Source organism: Pterocles gutturalis, unplaced genomic scaffold (assembly GCF_000699245.1).
Source record: "Pterocles gutturalis isolate BGI_N339 unplaced genomic scaffold, ASM69924v1 scaffold8386, whole genome shotgun sequence".
Lineage (NCBI taxonomy): Eukaryota > Metazoa > Chordata > Aves > Pterocliformes > Pteroclidae > Pterocles > Pterocles gutturalis.
The window spans coordinates 47,449-68,159 of record NW_010100296.1 but is presented as its reverse complement, the minus strand read 5'-3'; the positions used below and the strand labels follow the sequence as shown (position 1 = coordinate 68,159).

At 38.9% G+C, this 20,711-nt stretch overlaps 1 protein-coding gene across 1 annotated transcript in view; it reads left to right on the top strand.

Annotated features, from left to right (window-relative positions):
- Positions 1 to 20,711, top strand: part of GTF2F2 (general transcription factor IIF, polypeptide 2, 30kDa) — a gene marked incomplete at its 5' end in the record, with an annotated part of 83,639 nt that overhangs the window by 29,584 nt on the left and 33,344 nt on the right. The window contains one exon of the mRNA XM_010079244.1: positions 3,543 to 3,624. Coding sequence (XP_010077546.1) covers positions 3,543 to 3,624 — 82 coding nt within the window. The remainder of the gene's footprint in view (positions 1 to 3,542; positions 3,625 to 20,711) is intronic.

Genomic DNA, 20,711 nt, shown 5'->3' with positions numbered 1-20,711 from the left:
CAATTGCTGCTGCAGTGGTTGGTGTGTCTACAATATCGGCTGGGGGAGTGGTGGTGGCAGCTGGGTCATCGCTGGTAATGCATTGAGGGAATCGTCAATTAACCTTAACAATATATATGCATTGACATACATTCAAGAGGCCTTGCTACAGGATGACAAGAATTAAAATGCTGATCTGAATAGCCCAAGGGCTGTCAGAATCCTCTAAAACCATTGTATAAACAAACAAGATTAAGCCTGATAAGATTTTCATTTTACCCAAAGCAAAAAAACAAGGGCACAACACAGCAATCCCCTTCATCAGCAACGTCATAACCTCTGCCCAGCTCACACAGATGACCAGCAGCCCATAAATACTGATAAGTTGTATATATGGCAAGTAGCGTAATGTTTCCCACAGCAGCATTTCAGGGAACATAGTGAATGCTTATTGGAAGTATTCTTTAATATACCCTGTTCAAGTCTGTCATTATCTCAACTGCTCGAGCCCCACGTTGGGCACCAAAAAGGAGTGTGATGGGTTTGCCCTTGGCTGAGGGCCAAACTACACGCCTGCTCACCCAGTCCCTCCCACCCCCCACCCAACAATAGGGGAGAGAATTAAAGGGGTAAAGGGAAAAAAGGGCTCGTGGGTTGAGAAAAGAACAATTTAATAACTAAACTACAATAATATTTAAAATAATACTGTATACAAATATACAAATGGGTGATACACAGTGATATTGCCCCCCACCCGATGACCAAGGCTCAGCCTGTTCCCGGCTAACGATCCCAGAGCAGGGAGAGTCCCGAAACTGCACTCACAGAACAGAGATAACAGTCCGAGCTTCCCAGACCGAGAGCTGACTGGGGTGAGGGGGGAAGGCCTTGGGAGGGCGACCACCTGGAGTGAGATGACCTGGAGCAAAAGAGATCTGGAACCAAAAAGAGACAATCTTCTGGAGGGTCCTCACCTATATGCTGGGCATGACATGTATGTTATGGAAGAGATTGTTGGCCACTCTGGGTCTCAATCCCAAACCTTAATATCAAATCCTGGTCTAGTAACTGGGGCTGTGCTCCCTCCCAGCTTCTCTGGTCTGCGGACAGAGCCAGAGAAGCTGAAAGACCTTGGCAGCCACGTAAACATCACTTTTTATCAGCTTTCTTCTGAGCACAAATCCAAAACACAGCCTCTTGCTAGCTATTATGAAGAAAGTTAACTCTGTCTCAGCTTAACCCAGGACAAATTAGAATATATACTATATTAGTTTCTGTTTAATTTAACTATACAAAAATTATCTGCAGGTTTCAAACTGGCAAATGTTGAGCAGAGAGTTATCACTAAAATGTTTTTGTGATTTGGTTCTTGGTTCTATTTTGGTTTTAGTCAGTGATCAAGGAGATAGTTACTGATGAAGTTAGGAGATGATACGGACTGAGAATGTGGTCAATAAGAAGATAAATTGCTGATACAGAATCACTTGGATACTTAGGATAACATTTCAGTATGGCCAAATATGAAGTTTGTGCGCCCAGGAGTACACTGTAGATGGGGCTTGCAGTGCGTATGTTTGTGGAAGGATTGGGGCAGAGGTTCTGTCCTGCGTACATCATTGACAACTGAATGTCATCTTTCTATGCAGCGGTCAGTAAAACAAATGTAGTATGTATCTTTGGATGCCTGAATAAGGGAGTGCCAAGTGAAGACTGGGCTATCCTGTTCCCTAGCTGTATAGCTGCTAGGGAAAGGTGGTCTGAGAAGGGCACCAGATTTAAGGCTGCCCTTTGAATGGAAGAGAGGTGCCACAAGATGCATCTGGTCTGGAAGAGTAGAGCTGAGGTCTAGTGTGGGAGGGGGCTGCTCCTTGTCCAGCCATCAGATGCAATAGCCTGGGAAGCTGCACAGCAGTATAAGTGGGCAGTGGGAAGTACCAGGGCTTCTGACTGGAACGCTGGGAAGCAGCAGCCCAACTTCACAGAATCACAGAGTCACAGAACTTCTACCTGCTGAGGAGCTGGAGGCACATGTGCCCATAGCCTGTCCTTACTGCACTGTCTTCCACTTTTTACTGCTGCCTGGGAATCGTGTGTCCTGGGTGTATTAATACCACTTTAGTCACACATGAGTTACTAGGTTCTGTACTGAAGAAAGAGGATAAAATTTAGCTGTCTGTGATATGCAGGAGGCCAGGCAAATTGGTCAGGTTGTCTCTCCTGACTGTAAATCTTAGGAATCTGTAAAACCAGAAATGTTTTCATAAAAATTTGCTTTGTTTCATTCAAAACTACCTGGAAAAGTGTGGCATTCTTATTCTTTTCAAGGATTTAGTTTATATCAAACCAAGAAACTTTAAATTAAATAATTTTTTTAAATACTTAGTGTTGAAGCAATCACTCTCTGCATTATTCAGGGAGATCAGACTTAGATTTCCAGATGTAATAATATTTCAGTCTGTAAAGCAATAGAGAAGTTACAGGCATCTCAGAGTGCCCTGTGTTACTTGGCTTCAGTACTTCTAAGCATTTCTGTTATCTTCTGTGACATTGCCAGCTGAAGGTGACGGTGACAGTGTAGTCCCCTACACCAACAGCAAGGCAAGGCTCTCTGTTGGAAGGACATTTTAAATAGCAAGAGCTAATCAAGCAATTAAAGCTGAGCAGCTCATCCTTTCTTGTTATGCAAGGCTGTTCACAGAGGTTTTACAGATATTGCGCTGGCTCTGCCCAAAAGAGATGGTTAAGTTGCTGCACACCTCCCCTCCCAGTATGCACTAGAACGTGGTAGTAGAAAAGCTTCTTCCTGCTTCAAGTTGCTTTTAATTTTAAGGCTTTTCTGCCTTTACGGAGTTGGCTGGTACTATTGCATTGCTCTGTTAGCTGTCCTTGCTTTAGGTGAAAAGGTGTTCATGTCAGATTACAAGGGGACTGTGTTAACTAAAACTTAGTATGTGATTTCCTAAACTGCTACTAACTGTAAGGTTTTATTTCTTTTACCTGAGTGTTAGCATATGTAGTATTATTCCTTTATTGCATTATGTTCCTTTAATGAACAATTTTTTTTTTGTTGTAATAAGATGAAAATAGGTTACTCTTTTTCTGAGGATAGGGATAAAGTTATTTCTCATTTTATCTTCCACTAATTTTGGATACTTTGATGATTTGGTTCTCTTTGTAGGTTATTTTTTTCATGGTCACTGACAGTATTCAATGCACATTTCCAGAAAACAGTTCCTAGATAAGCTGAGCGCGACCATCTAGAGAAAGGAGGACCACATCACACAGTTACCATCTCTTTTTAAAAATTTGAACTTTGTGTTTCATTCTTAATATGTAAAACATCTGAGGGCAAAATAAGGAAGTCTAGGGGATACCAGCTGTGAAAACATCTTTTTCCTACTTATTTCTTGTTGTCTGAGTAGTAGAGATTTTAGACCTTAATTTGAGAACTTGTAATTACATTGCATTTACTAAATTTTAAATTAATGAACAATATTTCAAATGTTGACCATGTTGGTGAATGTTATTTTAATGTCCAGTTTTGTTTGGTTTTTTAATTCTAGATAAACTTGCCTTGGAAGGGATAGTGGTGCAACGTGCTGAATGCAGACCTGCAGCTAGTGAAAATTATATGAAACTGAAAAGGTAAGAATGTTCTATTACAAATGAATATGTAATATCTGACTTGGATGCTTTTATTATTGCCTTCTAGAGATGGATGACTTCAGTATTATCATGGTCTTACATAGGATTTATAAAGGATCAGAATTGTTTTTGCTTTTGAGGTGGATTTACTGCAGGGAAGGAATGAAGGCTGGCAGCGGCCCTCTACCTCCCTCTGGTATTGGCTGGTGGGGTGATGTAGACTTCTGCATTCCATCATGTGCAAAACTCTTGCTAGAGCACATATTGTGCCTCTTCATACCAGAAAATATGAATGTATGGCTATATTCAAATGTGATTAAAGATGAATTTCCTAAGGACTTAAAGGTTTACATTGGTCTTTCAGGACAAGCTTCTTGCATATGGGTTTCTGTGTTGATTTAATATTGTGCCATGCTAGATGAAGAGCACCTCGGAAAAGATATTTAAAATGCTCGAAATAGGAAAGAGTTCAGGGAGAAGTGCTAGACCTAAACTGGCATGCTTGGTAGGAAAGGTAATAGCTGAAAATGTCAGAAGTGACATGGAAAGCACAAGACATAAATTTAACAGCATAATTTACTGACTTTTGAAAATTTAATCCAGTGACGTCTAGAATTTACCATGTGATTCATATATCATATAGATAATTAACTTGATGATGTTCTCTAGTAATAAACCAGATTTTAAAATGAATTGTGCATTATATTAAATACATTCTTATATATTTTAAGCATGTGGGTGTTAATTAAATCACCCTTTTTTATTTTGAGTGTTGTAAATAGAAAAGTGCAAAGCAGGAAATTTCAGGAAGAGAATAATCTGTGACTAGTTTTAGAATAATCAAAAGAAATGCAGAAAAGGCAAAATAATGTTTTTCCCCAATTCCTGATCTTTTTCCTATGTATTATATACGGTATTTACAGTATCATATGTTTTATTAATCTCCTCTGTCTTCTAAGCTGCTACAGTATTTCCTTATTGTGTTTGTTCAATTCTGAGACTTTATCTTCTAGCTGTTGGCAAATCAGTACCATAAGTTTGCTCACGTACAGTGAACACTTCATTTCTGACTGTGTTCTGTGATTGCTATCATGATTTTTGTCATCAGTGTGAAATGGAGTGTGAAGCAAATGTGATATTACTAGAAAAGGACTTATTTCAATCTGGCAATTTTAAATACGTACAAATATAGTCTGTAGATGTGTTTGCTTCATAATTGTTTTAATCACAGGTTGTCTGGTCTAAGAGCTTTTTTGTGTTTTGTACGCAGTCTTCTATTAATTGATCAGATAAGCTGCTTCTGGTAAGGCCACAGCAGGAGACCAAAACAAAACTGATAGCTTTAATGACATACTACCCAAACTTTGAATTTTTCAGTGTTCTGCTTTCTGTCACACACACATGCATGCAGCCCCTCTTGGTCTTTGATTTTGTCATGTTCAACTCCTTTGGGAGCAACGAAGGTACAAACATAAAGGCAGGTTTTGTGTTTGGAAGCACTGGCAACTGAAAACTGACTGTACCCTTGTGTTTTCTTTCCTGTAGAAAAATTGTCAGGCTGTGTATGTCTAGTTGCTAACTTCCTGTGTTGTTAGAGATTTGTTTGCATTTTACCAAAAGTTAAAAAATAAATTCTTATCTGGTGGAAATCAGCATGAGATTTAGCAGATCTAGCAGTCGCAGCCTTAGAAGAAATTGGTTTATGTCCAAATACCATCTCTGGTATTTGAGTAGTAGGATCTAACTTATGTCTTCACTCCCTTTACTCTCTCCCACCCTCAACATGCTGCAGTCTGTATTTGTGCTTTAAAAAAGTGACAGCATTGAAAATAAACCATATAAGTTGTAGAACTGTGTTACATTAAACCATTTTTATTCACTTTTCTATTTACTGTTGTGCTTTACATGAGAGAGATTCTCCAAAGGTGGAATTGATAATATTGATAAAACAGCAAGTCTGTTGTGTAGGCTTTAAGTGCTACAATAGTAAATTGAGTTGGGAAGGAAATAAAAGGTAAATCCAGTTGCTTCAAACTTTGAAGATAAAGAAAATGAAGTTAAGCTGCACATTCCAATAACTGTAATCATTTGTTTTCTGAGAACTGGCTGAGACCAAAAAAGGATTATATACCTCCCTGCTATTAAATGCAGATATGGATCCCCTCTGTTTTATCCTCTGTATCTGAGTCCAGGAAGTCAGCTGCTGGGTGCGTGGCGTGGCATTTGATTTCCATGCTGCTCTGTAGAGTTTCAGTGAGAGGACAAAATTACGGTCTTGTGATGGAGCTGCCAGCAGTTAGGTGGGAGATAACGTGTGACGTGTGGGTTTAAGGGTGGGTAATGAAAGCACAGAATTTGGTGACATGTATGAGTGAAAGCGTTGTCAAACGTAGCAGATGGAAGAAAGGTTTTTTCCCAAGGAGCAACCTTTGATTTAATTACAGGAAGGGTATAGATGACTGATGTTCAGAACGCTTTGAATACAAGGTACAAATGTGTGTTGGGGGTAACTAGTCATAAAAGTAAAACAAAGGTTGTGTGACCTTCACTTGGTATTTTCAGTTTTGGAAGTTTTGCTGTTGGCATTTATTTATTTTTTTCCATTTTCCTGAATTCCAAGTTCTAGAAGGGGAACAAATACCATGAAACACCTGCTATCCTGCACTTGTAAAGCTTCATGCTACTGAATTTCCTAGAAATTTTTTATTAACAATGTATTTGTTCTTTGTAATGCCTTAACAATTAGTTACTCATTTGCAGTTACTGGTGGTGATGCTATTGCGGCTAGCTGGAAAATTATGAGTGGCTTCCAAGCACCTGTCCTAATTTCTGTCTTGTGGGAATGGGTCTCATGGTTTCACTTTAAAATATTTGGAATGCGAAAAAAGATCGGGCGGACTCCATTCTCAACTGCAGACAGTTTTACTGTGGTAGTCACAGAAGATATTGTCCCTACGCTACAGTTTCTGATACTTTCCTTCTTGCCCCATCAAGCCTGTAGGACATAGGAAAACAGTGGCATGTGAACTGTTGTAGCCAAGGGTGTGTATCATAGATGGGGTTACACACAAGGTGCATGGTACAGCACACACTGTATTTGCACCGATCTTGTGCCCCCACCATTCCTGTCACCTTTCCCTTCTGACAGGCTGCCCTAGGCGGGCTCCACATCTACCCCAGCCCATCCCACTCAGACTAGATTATTTTCTTCATCTCACTGTAGTCAGCTTTCCACCATAAGGAGGCATTACCTGTCCCTTAATTTTGTCTTTCTGAGGCTTAAGAGATTTCTGTTTCCATTACCTTCATTCCATGGTCCCAGTGCTTAATCTTGTTGGGGTTATTGACTCCCCAAAGAAGGTGGTCCTCCTAGAGGCTAGTTGGCACTGGGAAGGATGGGACACAGGAGTCCCCCAGACTTTCAGGATCCCTTCAGGCTCTAGATGATCTGAAAGGAGATGAGAATAGTATTTTGATACTCCTGAGGGGCTTTTGCTATGAATAAGAGAGAAAATGGGGGACTGGCTTGAACTCCAGCTGATACTCTCTCTGTCAAATTGCCTGTTTCCTTCCTTGCACTGGTCTTCACATCTGTTCTGTTCTCCCCTCTGACCACAGTGAACTCTCTTCTTCCCCAATTCTTTCTCAGTCCCCCTTTCCCATTTCTGTTTATTTATCTTTCTCCATTTCCTCACAAAAAACATTTTTTGTTATTTATCTTTTCAAAAATTATTTGAACACGTCTCAAACTACATTTCGTTTTGCGGAAAAGTTGAGAAGAAAAAACGTGATGTCTAGGAGATTAATGTCTTTTCTGCAAAGTTCCAATTCAGACTGACATTGTCAAGCTGAGTAGCTACAAGGTCTCCAGGTCTGCTCAGGTCCTTTGCAACATGGTGGCTGGGCATCAGGCTTGCAGTTCTCAGGTGAGGTTTTGGAGGCACATGCAAAGTGCATCTCAAGTAGTTGTTCAATGCAGTGTTTGATAGCGCTTCCCTAACAGTAGGGGATGGTAGGCAAAAACTGGGATAAAATCAGAGCCCTTGTTTCATTCTCAAATGTGCTGATGAAGTGCTGGTTGCCTTTCAGAATGGGTTTTGAGAGACTCTGATTCAACTATATATAATCTGAATTACTGAACTCTCCCAAACTAAATAATAATTTTAAAAAGGAGTCCTAGGATTCCAGAAAGCCTGGAAGAGCTGACATTTAACACTGCTGTGAAGCTGCTAATCCCTATAATTCTCTTAAGTAGCTTAAAAATACATCTTGAAGTATAGCTGCTGAAAATGGTAGCTGCCAACATGGCAGCTTGTAACAAGGCTGCAAGAATTTTGTACATCTTATTGCTTTTTCTTTTAAGAGATTTCTACAGAGAGTGTGAGGAAAGTCCTTAGAAAAAGCTACTGGAAGAAACATGCATGGTAGGCTTTTAGGAGAAATGGGTTGCAAAACGTTCTAGAGTAATTAATTAACTTTCACATTTGAGAAGTCGCATTTCTTTACAACCATATAATGGAGGCCAATAGAAGTCCTGACACTTGGTGGTCTAGGCCAAACAAGTGAAATTTAATTAGTGCAGATGAGTTGCTCATCTTCTCTAAAATACTGTGAGAGTATTGACTGACTGACAGTTGGTATATTGCTGAAAATGAGCATTATACCAGTTTTTTTCCCAAGTACTCCCTACTGGTGAAAGAAAATGAACATTTTGACCAGCATGCCACTTCATATATATTCATGTAGATATGCTTAGTTGACTATGAATTCTCTTTCAAAATAAATATGTATGAATTTTCCACAAAAACTGACACACGACACAAATGCTGTTCAGTTTGTTTGAAGTGGGAGGCCATTTTTACGCAAAGCTGAGATTGCATCTGCCTGTCAGTCAATGCAACCTTGATTTTTCAAGTACCAAAGATCAATTTCTTTGTCTCGAAGAAAAATTCAGCATAATACAAAAAGATGTTCCCTAGGATGTTCTGAGTAACTCATCATTAAGTAAAAAAAATATACATTTTTTCCATGTGCTAAAATATTTCCAATCCTATTTTTTCCTGCAGAATAATGTGCAATTTGTAGAAAATTATCTAGTAATCATGTTAATAAGGGTTAAGCTGTACTGTTGAGAGATGTATTTTATATTTCCCTTATGGTCCTGGATGCACAGCAGTTTTTACAAATCAAGCAAATACCATTCTACTTGTGAACAACTGGACTGCAGAGTAGCAGGCACACTAGTACTTGAGTTTCTTTGTCCCTTTTTGGTCCATTGTTCACATTTTTTGAATAAAGGAGAGGAGCGACTAAGAAAAATAAGGTTTAAATGAGATGAGTTCAGCAGCACAGAGGAGTGGTTATTCCCCATTTCAGAGGTTGAGAGATTGGCTTTTCTTGGTTTGCTACATATTTCTTTGTAATCTTAGGCTCTTTTCTATGTCTCTTGTCCTTTGCATTTTGGCTGTCATCTTTTACTATTCTTACAAGTGCTGTTCCGAGACTGGGTTTTAATAGGTATTTTATGTTGCTGCGCTTTTTCATTCAGTGATGTGAAAAGGACCTAATTTTGGTTGCTGCTTCCAAACATTATAATAATGCTAATAAATAAGGAATAACCTACTGTTTGTAATGCAGCAGATATTTTGTCATGTTCTTAAACCTGTAGTTGGATGCAGAAGGTTACCGTATCCTTTTTGACCCATTGTTGTCTCCAGGTTCTAGCAGCTGGATGTATTGGGCTAATTTAGACAGGGCAGAGGAAAAAAAAAAAGAGACATGAAACATTCTTATTTTTTTGCAATATACTTTTTAGTATATGAATCATATTAGTTGTGGAAAACTGATTTTTTTTTTTTAATTTTGGGAGAGACTGTTGATCTAATCATTGGATGTCAGTTTCCTTCCTTTTTCCTTCTGCCTTCCTTGAGGCAGAAGATGTAAAAAGTTGACTTCTGTGCCAGCTGACTTACAATTCTCCTTTTGTTTTACCTTAAAATGGCTTTATTTCAGTGTGGCATGAAATTTGCTGCCTTTCCATTTTTAAAATATCATTATTTCCAGGTGACAGGCAGAGAATCACAGAATGGTTGAGGTAAGAAGAGACCCCTGGAGGTCATCTGGTCCAACCCCCTTGCTCAAGCAGGGCCACCTAGAGGCAGCTGCTGAAGACTGTGTCCAGACACTTTTGTGTTTCTTTGGAATTGAAATTGTGTGATAAGATGTTGCTGGGATGCTCTCGTGCCTCTTAATAGCGGGCATACTGAATGTGTTCTGTGCCATTTGGAAAGGAGCATTGTTGAGAGGAGCCTAGCATGAAGATCATTTTCAGAAAGAAGAGAGATGCTTTGGGGTGCATATTTAAGAAGAATTAATGGCAAATATTGGATGAATTTTTCCTTATACCCTGGGGAAGGAAATCAATAGTTGCAATTGGAGAGTCCTCATTGTCCTGTTTCTTTAGCATGGAGTTCGTGAAACAGTGTTCCTCTTCTGCTGGTTACACTGCTCCTTTTCCCCCTGCTATCAGAGACGTTGCATTTAAGAACATATCTCGTTTGCCTTTGTGGTAATTAGCCAAAAAACATCCATTTCCTTTTTATCTGCCGAAAGGCACGAGGCTAAAAATAGTCGCCCTGGAATATGTTTCAGCTTCAGTTGTAGCCAGCTTCCTCAGGCTGAAAAAAGCCTCTTTTGGTACCAGTGCTCAGCACCAGAAGTTCTGGGTACTTTTATTTCCAGTAAACCTAAATGTCAGTGGCACAGATTCCTTCTCTTGAAGCCAAAGTCTTTGGTGTCGTACAGTGCTGGTGGTCTTTTTACCTTACTGATACGAGGGCTACAATAATTACAAAGATGTCTCTGCTGCTAAGGGGCTTTCCAGATTTCAATGAGGGGCTTGGTTAGTACTTAGAAACATCCTTCGCAGCGCCAATTTCTTCTTTTCATCTTCTTTTCCATCTGTAGTATGAAAGTCACACTATAATGAGTGAAAATCTCTGAGAGAGAGTGCAATTTTAACTATCATGATTTATCCTGTGTTATTAGACATACTAAGCTTCTATTCTTTTCTTTTACCATCATGCTTGACCGTGTTGGGTAAGGTGGGATAGCTAGCTGGTATAAAAAAAGCCATTTCTACATCAGTGTCAGAGTTTGGATGCAAATCTTGGTTTTCTCTGTTGCAGAGCAGAGCTTACTGAAGCTCATGGATGTCTTCCTGGCCACCATGCCAGATGCTATAGTCATGCTGAGTATTGCCGGTGTTCTGGGTTCTGCAAAACTGCTTTGGCAACTACTAGGCTGACGAGCTCAAATTTACACAATATGTAGAATGTCAGCACCACAGCACATCTTCTATTTTTAAGCAACTTTGTTCACATGCTACTGATGATATTTGCAATTTCTGAGAGATCAGTAGACAAGTATTGTTCAACAGTTTCCCTGCTGCCAAGGAGCTCCAAAAATTGTATGATATCACAGATAACTAAGAGTTACCCATGTGCAAAATCAAAGATTAGAATCACCAGGTGGCAAGATCTGTTGGTGATGTATTGATCTCCTGGCTTATTAAAATATTTTTGAAATTCATGGAACTGCAGGAAGGCAGTAACACAACAGGATGACGGGTGACAGGGTACTACCTATGTGTCCCTCCAAATCACACTTGTTAGTTGGGATGTCGCTAAGTCCGAACAAGTTCATAGATGACAAACTATCCATCCTTTATTTCTGATTCCTTCTTGAGGGAGTGTCTGTCTGTAGGGCTCCAATGCTGCTCATCCTGGGGCTCCCTGTGATCAGTGAGTGATTTAATTATTGAAGACATGGCAAAATTCCAACGGGAGCTTAACTCCTAGAGTGCTGCAGGGCCAGCTACACTACAGGGGAAGCAAACACAGGTATCTCCTGTGCTCCTCAAAGGCTCTGTGGGTGGAAAAGTTCCCAGCTTTTGAAACCGATTAGAGCATTACATTTTATGGGAAAATCTAATTCTCTACGTACCTGAGATATTCATACAAGCTACTGAAGCACTGCAGCGATCAGTTAGTACTCAGACGCAATCCTGAAATGTTTTCCAAAAGAGAGGGTTTTGTGCAGCCACCTGTCAATGCTCGAGTCTGGGATGTTTTTAAAATGTCCTGGCAGTTGAATTCAAATGAACACCATAAAATGAAAAAGAATCGTAAGTTACTTTTTTTTTTAATTTTTTTTTAAGAAAAAAGAGAGTGATATAGTGTAAGATCCTTTGAATTTCAGTCACTGAGAATACTTAGACTCACTTTTTTTCCCCTTGGATTATCTGGATAGAGAAAATGAGTCTGCCAGTATCAGAGGCACACAAATTATACTTAAGTTGCAAATACAGTGAAGGAACTTTAAAATCCTAGGGGGTTTATTTACATTTCAAATTAAGTGCAAATAATTTTCAGTAATTTTTTTCAAAAAGCTCTTCTATAGAGTGTTACTTTCCACACCTTGAAAGAAACAGAAATGAATACGAAGGACCACTACCTAAAATATTGCTTGCATACATTCATGTCCATGCACAAATTTAACAATACTATAAAAACAATGGTTTTCAAATTCTTCGTAATTTTCATCCCTGCATTTAAATACAGACACATCTGCTTATGGCTTTAAGAGAAATATATACTGCTATTTTAGTTGTTACCATCCCAAGATCGACAGGGCTGTGAGAGACCAAGATGGTTTCTCTTTGAAATGGTGTTTTATCAACAGAATGGGACTTAAATGTCAGTGCTAGTCATATGCAAATCATTAAGGTATTCCTTCATTTGAGTCTATCTGGCAGTTGAAATTTGCAAGTTCCCTTGTGCTTTTTAATGAGATACTTTTCTTAAGTGAACCTCATAGACAGTAATCATACAATTCCTGGGGTTTCTGGTTATGATCTATTATGATGTTTCTAAGCTCTTTCCTCCCTTTTTTGCAGTTAGTGGTTTTGGCTGGGATTTAGTCATTGTCATTTCAGTATCGGTGATACTTCACTGAAAATTTTGCACTATACGCTAAGCCAGTACCACCAGTGGGACCTAACACAAATGCACCTGCACTGGTAGAAAGACTGTTACAAATCTGGCCGTAAGTATGTTTGTTGAATAGTACAGTGTCCATGTGAAACCATTGTAGGGCTGATGTGCTGTGTCAATATCTGAGAGTAGAATGAGGAGGTTTTTCTGAGCTAACCTTGTACCTTGAATGCTGCTATGTACCCCCGTGGGAAAGCATAAGAGTGCTGCAGACTCGCTGCCGCTCACGGCCTTCCTTCCCTGCTGCCCATGGCAGAAAGCTGAAACTGAGCAGTTTTCTGACAACTACCTGTCATCATTAAGGTTTATGATCAGTGTTGCTTTAGTTTAGAATTTTGTTTTGAGTTTGTTTTTGCATAATATGGTTGTCTTCTGTAGGTCACACATCTATATGATAGTATGCAAGGTCCTGCACATGGGTCAGGGCAATCCCCAATACCAGTACAGACTGGGTGATGAACTGGTCGAGAGCAGCCCTGTAGAGAAGGACTTGAGGATATTGGTAGATGAAAAATTGGACATGAGTAGGCAATGTATGCTCACAGCCCATAAAGCTAACCGTATCCTGGGCTGCCTGAAAAGAAGCATAACCAGCAGGTTGAGGGAGGTGATTCTCCGCCTCAACTCCATTCTTGTGACACCTCACCTGGAGTACTGCATCCAGCTCTGGAGTCCTCAGCACAGGAAAGACATGGACCTATTAAAGTGGTCCAGAGGAGGGACATGAAAATTATCGGAGGGCTGGAACACCTCTCCTATGGAGAAAGGCTGAGAGAGTTGGGGTTGCTCAGCCTGGAAAAGAGAAGGCTCCGGGGAGCCTTTCAGGATGTAAAATGGGCTTATAAAAAAGATGGAGAAAGACTTCTTCCCAGGGCCTGTAGTGATAGGACAAGGGACAACAGTTTTAAACTGAAAGAGGGTAGGTTTAGAATGGACATAAGAGACTTTTTATGATGACGGTAGTGAGACACTGGGACAGGTTGCCCAGGGAAGCTGTGGATGCCCCATCGCTGGAGGTGTTCACGGTCAGATTGGATGAGGCTTTGAGCAACCTGGTCTGGTTGAAGATGTCCATGCTCATTGCAGGGGGGTTGGAACTAGATGATCTCCAAAGGTCTCTTCCAACCCAAACTATTCTGTGATTCTATGAAAGTAGTAAATGGATGTGAGATTGAACAGTCAAGTTGCATGACTAAGGCAAGGAACTGACTCCTGCCCATGCAGTGAAGGCAGAAATGACATTGCACAGGAGTTGTGAACTCCTTGGAGGCAGCTGTTTCAGGTGACTGCTCTGTGCTTTCCTAATGCCTCACAAAAAGCCTGAAATGTCCAAATACCAAGTTAAAATGGATAGCGTGGCACCTGAGAGTTGTCAGCTCCTCCTGTTTCAGGTCCTTGCAAACCATTAGTTTGGAAGCAAGGTACAGCATAAAGTGAAGCTGAGGAAGATTATATGCTGGTATTTGAAATTAAAGTTTCCAGTAGAGTGTAATCCATATAGCAAAGCCACTAAATGAAAATAACAATAAGAGGTGTACTCATCTTCACCCCTGTTTCTGACACACCTGAACACTGATAATATTCTGCACTAGAAGTGGTTCTGCAGAACTGAATTAATATCCCATTGATATCCGTGTGTGTCATATCAGTATGTACTGATATATGTCATCAAAGTTCTTTTGTTTTTTTCTCTTTGGGACCCATTGTCTTTACGAAGATGTTGTAACATGGCCATATAAAGCCATTCCTAGTTGGGCCATCTCTGAACAATTTAGAAACCACTCTGTGCACACACCAGAACCTACACTTACAAGGTGGAGGATGGCAATAGTGAAACTTATGGCAGCAGACTGACTGAAGTTGGGATATTTTGGAGGACGGACTGATTTTTTTCAATTGCTCGCTCTGTGTGTGTGTGTTTTCCATCCCCCACTTTTCCCTCTCTTCTCTCATCCAGTGTACTTATCTCATGCAAACTTTAAGTGTGCTGGATGCTCCTACTGTTGCCAAGTGCTGTTGGAGATTTGCTGATAGGATTTTAGGGTGGCCCTTTCTGACTTGGATGAAATTGCAAGTGAGTTTATCCAGTGGTCTTCTTCATCAGCAATTTAAAAAAGCAATTTAATTCTGTGCTCAACTCATACAATGTATTCTAGTGAAAATTTGCATTTGATTTTACAAATACCTAATGCCAGAGATAGCAAACTTCCAACTTTATTAATGTATTAGTCCATCCTGACAGAAATTTTATAGAGTTCATTCTGCTTCAAGTACAAAAAGACCTGCCAGAAACTAACAGGTACAGCACTATCGTGCAGATCCTGGACACACTGAAACAGTAACTGAGACAAGGATAAACAGACAGGGTCCTAAACAAAGTTAATGCCAATGAAGTATCTATGTTGGGTCTTTGAATACTTCAGTATTTTTGCAGGAGTATCTGGCTAACCACTTTTTTAATGCTAGTGACAGAATCAGGAGGAACTGATTACTGTCCTGCTGTTCCCTCATATTGTGTGTATGTGCCTGAGTGCTGACTGAGGCCATGCCAAGGAGAAGATATAAAGAAGAAGTAGTAATAAATTAGGAAAAGAAACAGCTCACCAAAGAGCTTTCCTCTGCTCCTTCTGCTCTTGGACTGTATTCAATTCTGAGGCTTTGCGCAGCACTGCCATTAAGAGGCATAGGGAGGTTTGGGATTTTACAGGGCTCATTTCTGTGACTAACATAAGGCTCTGGCTTCATTATTCTAGTCTGCAGACGGTGGAGACACACGGGCTTCTGTCCTCCTGCAGAATTGGTTGAACAGTGTTAACTCAGGTTAGAATAAGTTAGGAATGTAACAACAGCTTTAAGATGAAGTATCTAAATGCAAAAAAATAGGCTAACACAAGTGCTTAACTTCTCACAAATTCAGACTTTTGTTAGTCCTTAGACCATCATGACCATGACAATGCAACTGCCTCAGATTTAAAAGCAGAGTGAGGTGAAAAAAACCACTTCCAAAATAATTTTGATTAAAAAAAAAAAAAAGAAAAAAAAAGAACAAGGTTTAGTTGGGGCTAGAAGCAATGAGACCCACATTCTGGCTGCTAAGCTCATTTCTAAAAGTTTCTGTGTCATATCTGAAAGAAGGAAAAGATAGTTCTCCAATGGTGTTAACTGTAGTTGTTTCAGAGGTTAAAGAAAGCCCTGTGTTCAAACCTGTTACGAGGCTGAACATTATCTGTATTGTAGTTCACTCAGTTTTTTCTAACTGGAAGACAGGAGAAACAGGAGCACAAAAATGTCCATGGTCAGATTTCTTAATGTAAAAAAAGGGAAGAAAATGTCAGCTTTATGGAATATATTTTGAATTGAGAAGTCATCTTGAAAGAGACATTTCAGTGTATGTGAGTGTAGGCGGGAGTATAAAAACGTGTGATAAAAATAGCAGACTACATGGAAATCAACACTGATATGTGGATGCGTACCTGGAGATATTACATGATAATATCCGAGGGAGAAATATGCATTAGTTCAGTATTGATATACTTTTCAAAATGCTAAAAACTTCCTTATATGATTTTCAAATTACATTTCCAGTAATCACTTTATTTTGAATTCCGATTTCAATTCGGACATTGGCTCCTGTTCTGACCTTTGGGAACTGCTTAGAAAAATCAAGATCATTTAACTACTTCATAATTGGTGGTGCATGTTGAAAAGGGACTTGAAAAGTAGGTACTCTTTCTCTGAAGTAAAATGCAGGGTCTAAGTACTGCATCCTAAAAGTCTGAAACTATGATAAAAATGCTTTGAGTACTAAGAAATAGCTATATTGTATAAATCACCTTTCCATTGACAGTAATTGGTCAAAATCATGGTTTTCAAAACAAGTGGGTGTTTTTGTAGGCTCTTGTAAAGCACAGCTGTGGGTACAGTAAACTTGAGAATTTTCATACACAGTCTTTTTGGTATCAGAAGAAAAAAATACATTTTGTAGATTGACAAAATGTATAACTTCATGCGATTAATTTGTTTATACTGTATAAAATGAACTGCTCTTCCAAGTCATTATGGTAAACCAACTGGGAAAACCATCGATACCTTTATTCAGCACTATTTAGCAATTCTTTTACTGTACCTAATGTCTTCAGAAAAAACACATTTCAGATGTGCTCTTAAGTGTCAGTTGGTCTTTGTTGTTATCAGCATGATGCAGAAGCAGCATCTGTCTATGGGAATGCAATTTATGATAAAATATAGCTAATTAAATCCGTGGAGGGTTTATATTCATTCATGCTGTGAAACTGAATCATACAAATATTTCCTATTAAATTGTAGCAAAATTAAAGTGTCTGTTTTAATTCCTTACTGTGTGCACCTAAACTCTTTTTCCCTGTCTTTCTACCACAAATGTGAAGTAATATGAAATACACTTCTCATTACTGCAATATTGACCAGCAGAGAAACTCAGGGTAACTTGGAGAGAAACACCTACACCATAGTTATGTTGACACATAATGGAGTAGGAGTAATGGTGTAGGTTTTATGAATTGACACCTGAATCACACGATCTGAGCAGATTATTAAAACTTGTTTTATTGCAATTTCTTTTTTTAACTCTTTATAGATCTTTTTTTATATTAGTAGACAAATATCCAATGCAGTATCCACTCTGGGGGGGTGGAATGCTTCCCACAAACTGTACCAGTTTGTGGTACCTTAGCAAAGACAAAGCTAGCAAATAGCTCTTCCAGATTTGAGCCATTTTATTACAATCATACACAGATATTTTTCCCCTTCTCTATCTTGAGCTCTTAGAGTTGCTTCGTGTGGCACAGAAAGAATTATCATATAATGCATCCTTTTGCTGTTTTTTTTTTAAGAAATAACTTTGAACATCACTTGGATATTAGTTTGTACTCTGCAGAGGATGTTTCTTTTATAGCATTTAGACTTATTTTTTGTTCTGTTTCATTAAGCTGTATGTTAGTAAATGATATATTAGCTGTAACCTGCGTATGCTGATTTTTGTTCCTGAGCATGCCTAAGAACCAGTGCTTGTGGAAGACGTCCTGTGGTTTTGTGTATTTGATGAAGTGTATTAGTTGCTGCATAACCTGTGCCTGTGTAATCAAATTTGTCAGAACATAGATTGGAACATGCAAATTATTTGGTTTAGTTACTTTATAGGCCCTTACAGCAAAGAAGTTTTTTTCTATTATACTCTACTTCATGTGTATAAATGCGCCTTGTACAACTGAAAAAGAGGTTTCACATGCTTTGATTACCTAAACATATCATTTGTGGTAGTCTAGAAACTGACAAAATGGAGGATAGGATAAAGTTTTAGGGGAATAAATAGGATTGTTTTTTTATCTTCTGTGGATATACTGAGACTTCAGATGTATGGAGGAAAATAAAATTTCTGAAGGCTGCTTGAAAAACAGCTGCTTGGCCTAAACAGGGTGCAGTCATGCATCTAAATTGATGAGAGAAAAGTAAACAATTCATAAACATTGATACTATTTTCCAACAAAGATTTCAAACTTCAAACAGATAAAATATGTATTTCTTTTAATATAACTTTTAAAAATACTGTAAAAGAGTATCTAAGTAATCACAGGTAAAGCATTAGCAGTTTTAGTGAATCCACGCTGGTATGTTTTAGCTATAGATACACAAGTTAGGAAATAAAATGGCATACATATTTTAATTGTGGTTTTATTTCTCTGAGAGGGTCAGTAAATTCAAATGAGTTTATACACCTCAGGGGCTCCTTGGTCCCTGAACATCTGGGTGATGAGGCTGGAACAAGGCCCTTGAAAACAGTATCCTCTCCTGTAGATGAATACAAGCAAATTAAATGTATGTAATTAGTGATGTGTTCCAATCTCTATGTGGGCAGCTGTATGATTGGTGCTGTGTAAATATTACAGAGATAAACATGAGTAATGAAAATCAGGAAGTGCCTAATTATGCATGAAGTAATTTGGTGTTACATATATTATGGGCAGATCAATTTCAGAAACTACTGAGTGAAGCAGAAGAGTCCTATGTATCATCCAGAGAAGATGAAGAGGATTTATAAGCATATTTGCCCAAATGTCATGTATGCCGTTGTTTCAAGAAAAGAATAAACATAGAGTTCAAGTCTGGGATTTAGGAAACCTGGTGAGTGCGAAGTAGAATTCTTGGTAGAGATCTCTAAAACTTGCTGAAAGGCAAGCGCACGAGCTCTTAGTAGGTTTAGAAAGACCTATGTCCTTTTTGGAAGCCAGTGGAACATCTTGTTACATGGTCAGCTTTGATGATTATATGGGCCTTTTGATGTATTTGTTTGTCCATATAAGAAGTGACTGATGTACAAGACATTTATTTGGCAAAATTTAAAAGGCAAAAATTAAATGATGTTTTGAATTTATGACATGCTACACCAACCAAGTGGTTATTAGGAGCTTTTAGGGCCTGATCCCTAAATCCTATCATATCAAGGAGGAAGACGTCTGTTGAGTGCAGCAGGTATTAATCCAGCTGTTTAATGGTGGTGCAGAATCCTGTTTCAGCTATATTTTGTGGTCATATAATACTTGTTTTGGGGGGTTTGTTTTGTTCTGTTTGCTTTTCTTGCTTATCTGTCTCTACTGTGTAAGCAAAGATGATACTGCTATAATGGTGGGGTTTTTTTCCTGAAACAAAATGCAAGGTGGAGGCCACCCACTCTGTTACACTGCTCTCAGAATGATTAAGCGTTGCTTTGTCACCTGAGTGCTCTTCTGGTAACCTAGCTTCTCACACCGGCTTGACAGTTGCATCTCTTCTCTTCATTAATCACTCTGAACACAAGCAAGTTCCCTGGACTCAGTTACTGTCTGAATAAAATAAATTGAACCTGGCTTTGTCTTTGGTTCTGTGTGTGGATTGAAAGTCCCTTGTGAAAGGAATTGAGACTAAAAAGGGTCATCTGCTCTGAGCTCTCAGGGACCAGGTAATTAGCACACACTTCCTTTTTGGCTTCTATGGACATAAATCAGTAATTTTCGTTCAAAGTATGGGCATCTTTGTTACTTAAAAAAAATATATGTATTGCTTTGGTTTTGTTCAGGATATTTCTTCAGTTAAAGAAGAAAAAATCTTGACGGTTTGGCAAGATGCAGAAGTACTTCCAGTTCATTGCAATAGTAATAAAGAAGGGAAAGAAAAGGATTAGAAGATTTAGCTATATAAAAGCCAGCTGACAAGAGAATCATCTTGTTCAGACATAGCTTCTGGCTGCAGTAGATGGGAGCCTTTTGGAAACAACTCTGTCAAAGTAAATGACTCAAAACAAGCAGCTAGTAGCCCATCTCCAAGGAAAATGAAGCTCTAGACATTTTTTTAAAATAAAATAGATTATAAGAAAGAAATACTTGACTCCATCAACAGTTTCTGTTCCTCATTGAAATAGACTTGATGATGCCCTATTTTGACTTCTGGGTAGAGATTAAAGGGCAACAGCAGCTTCACTATCTCCACCTACAAATTGATGTGTTTCTCCTAATACCCACTAGTATCCGAAAAAATTCTGCTTGATATCCCTAATCTCCTATGTGAAGTACAGAAAATGTACAGTACGATGGCTGTATGTTCGCTCTCTCTTCTGTTTGTTGATGATCTTTTGTCCTCCATGTTGATCCTTTACTCCTTTTTGAAGAAATCTTCTTTTGTTTATGTAATTGTGGCTTCCTGGTTATTTAAAAAACTCTTCCAAAAAAATCTCCTAATTTTTTGTAACGTGTTTCTGTCTGAATTTTCGTTCTTCATTTTCTCTGCCCGAGAGACGGAGATGGGCCTGTCTGAATGTCTGTACAGGTGCATAGGGTTCCCTGCTTGGGACTGTCCTCATCAGGTCATGACTATGTTACTTTATCCTACCTAAGTGTAGGAACTCACAAACTTTTTTTCACTTCATTTTAGTTCTTTCAGTTCTTTTCTGTCATGGGTATAAATAAGCAGCTTTGTCATGGATGTCCATCTTGAATAAGTAGTTTAATTTCTCTGCAGTTTCAT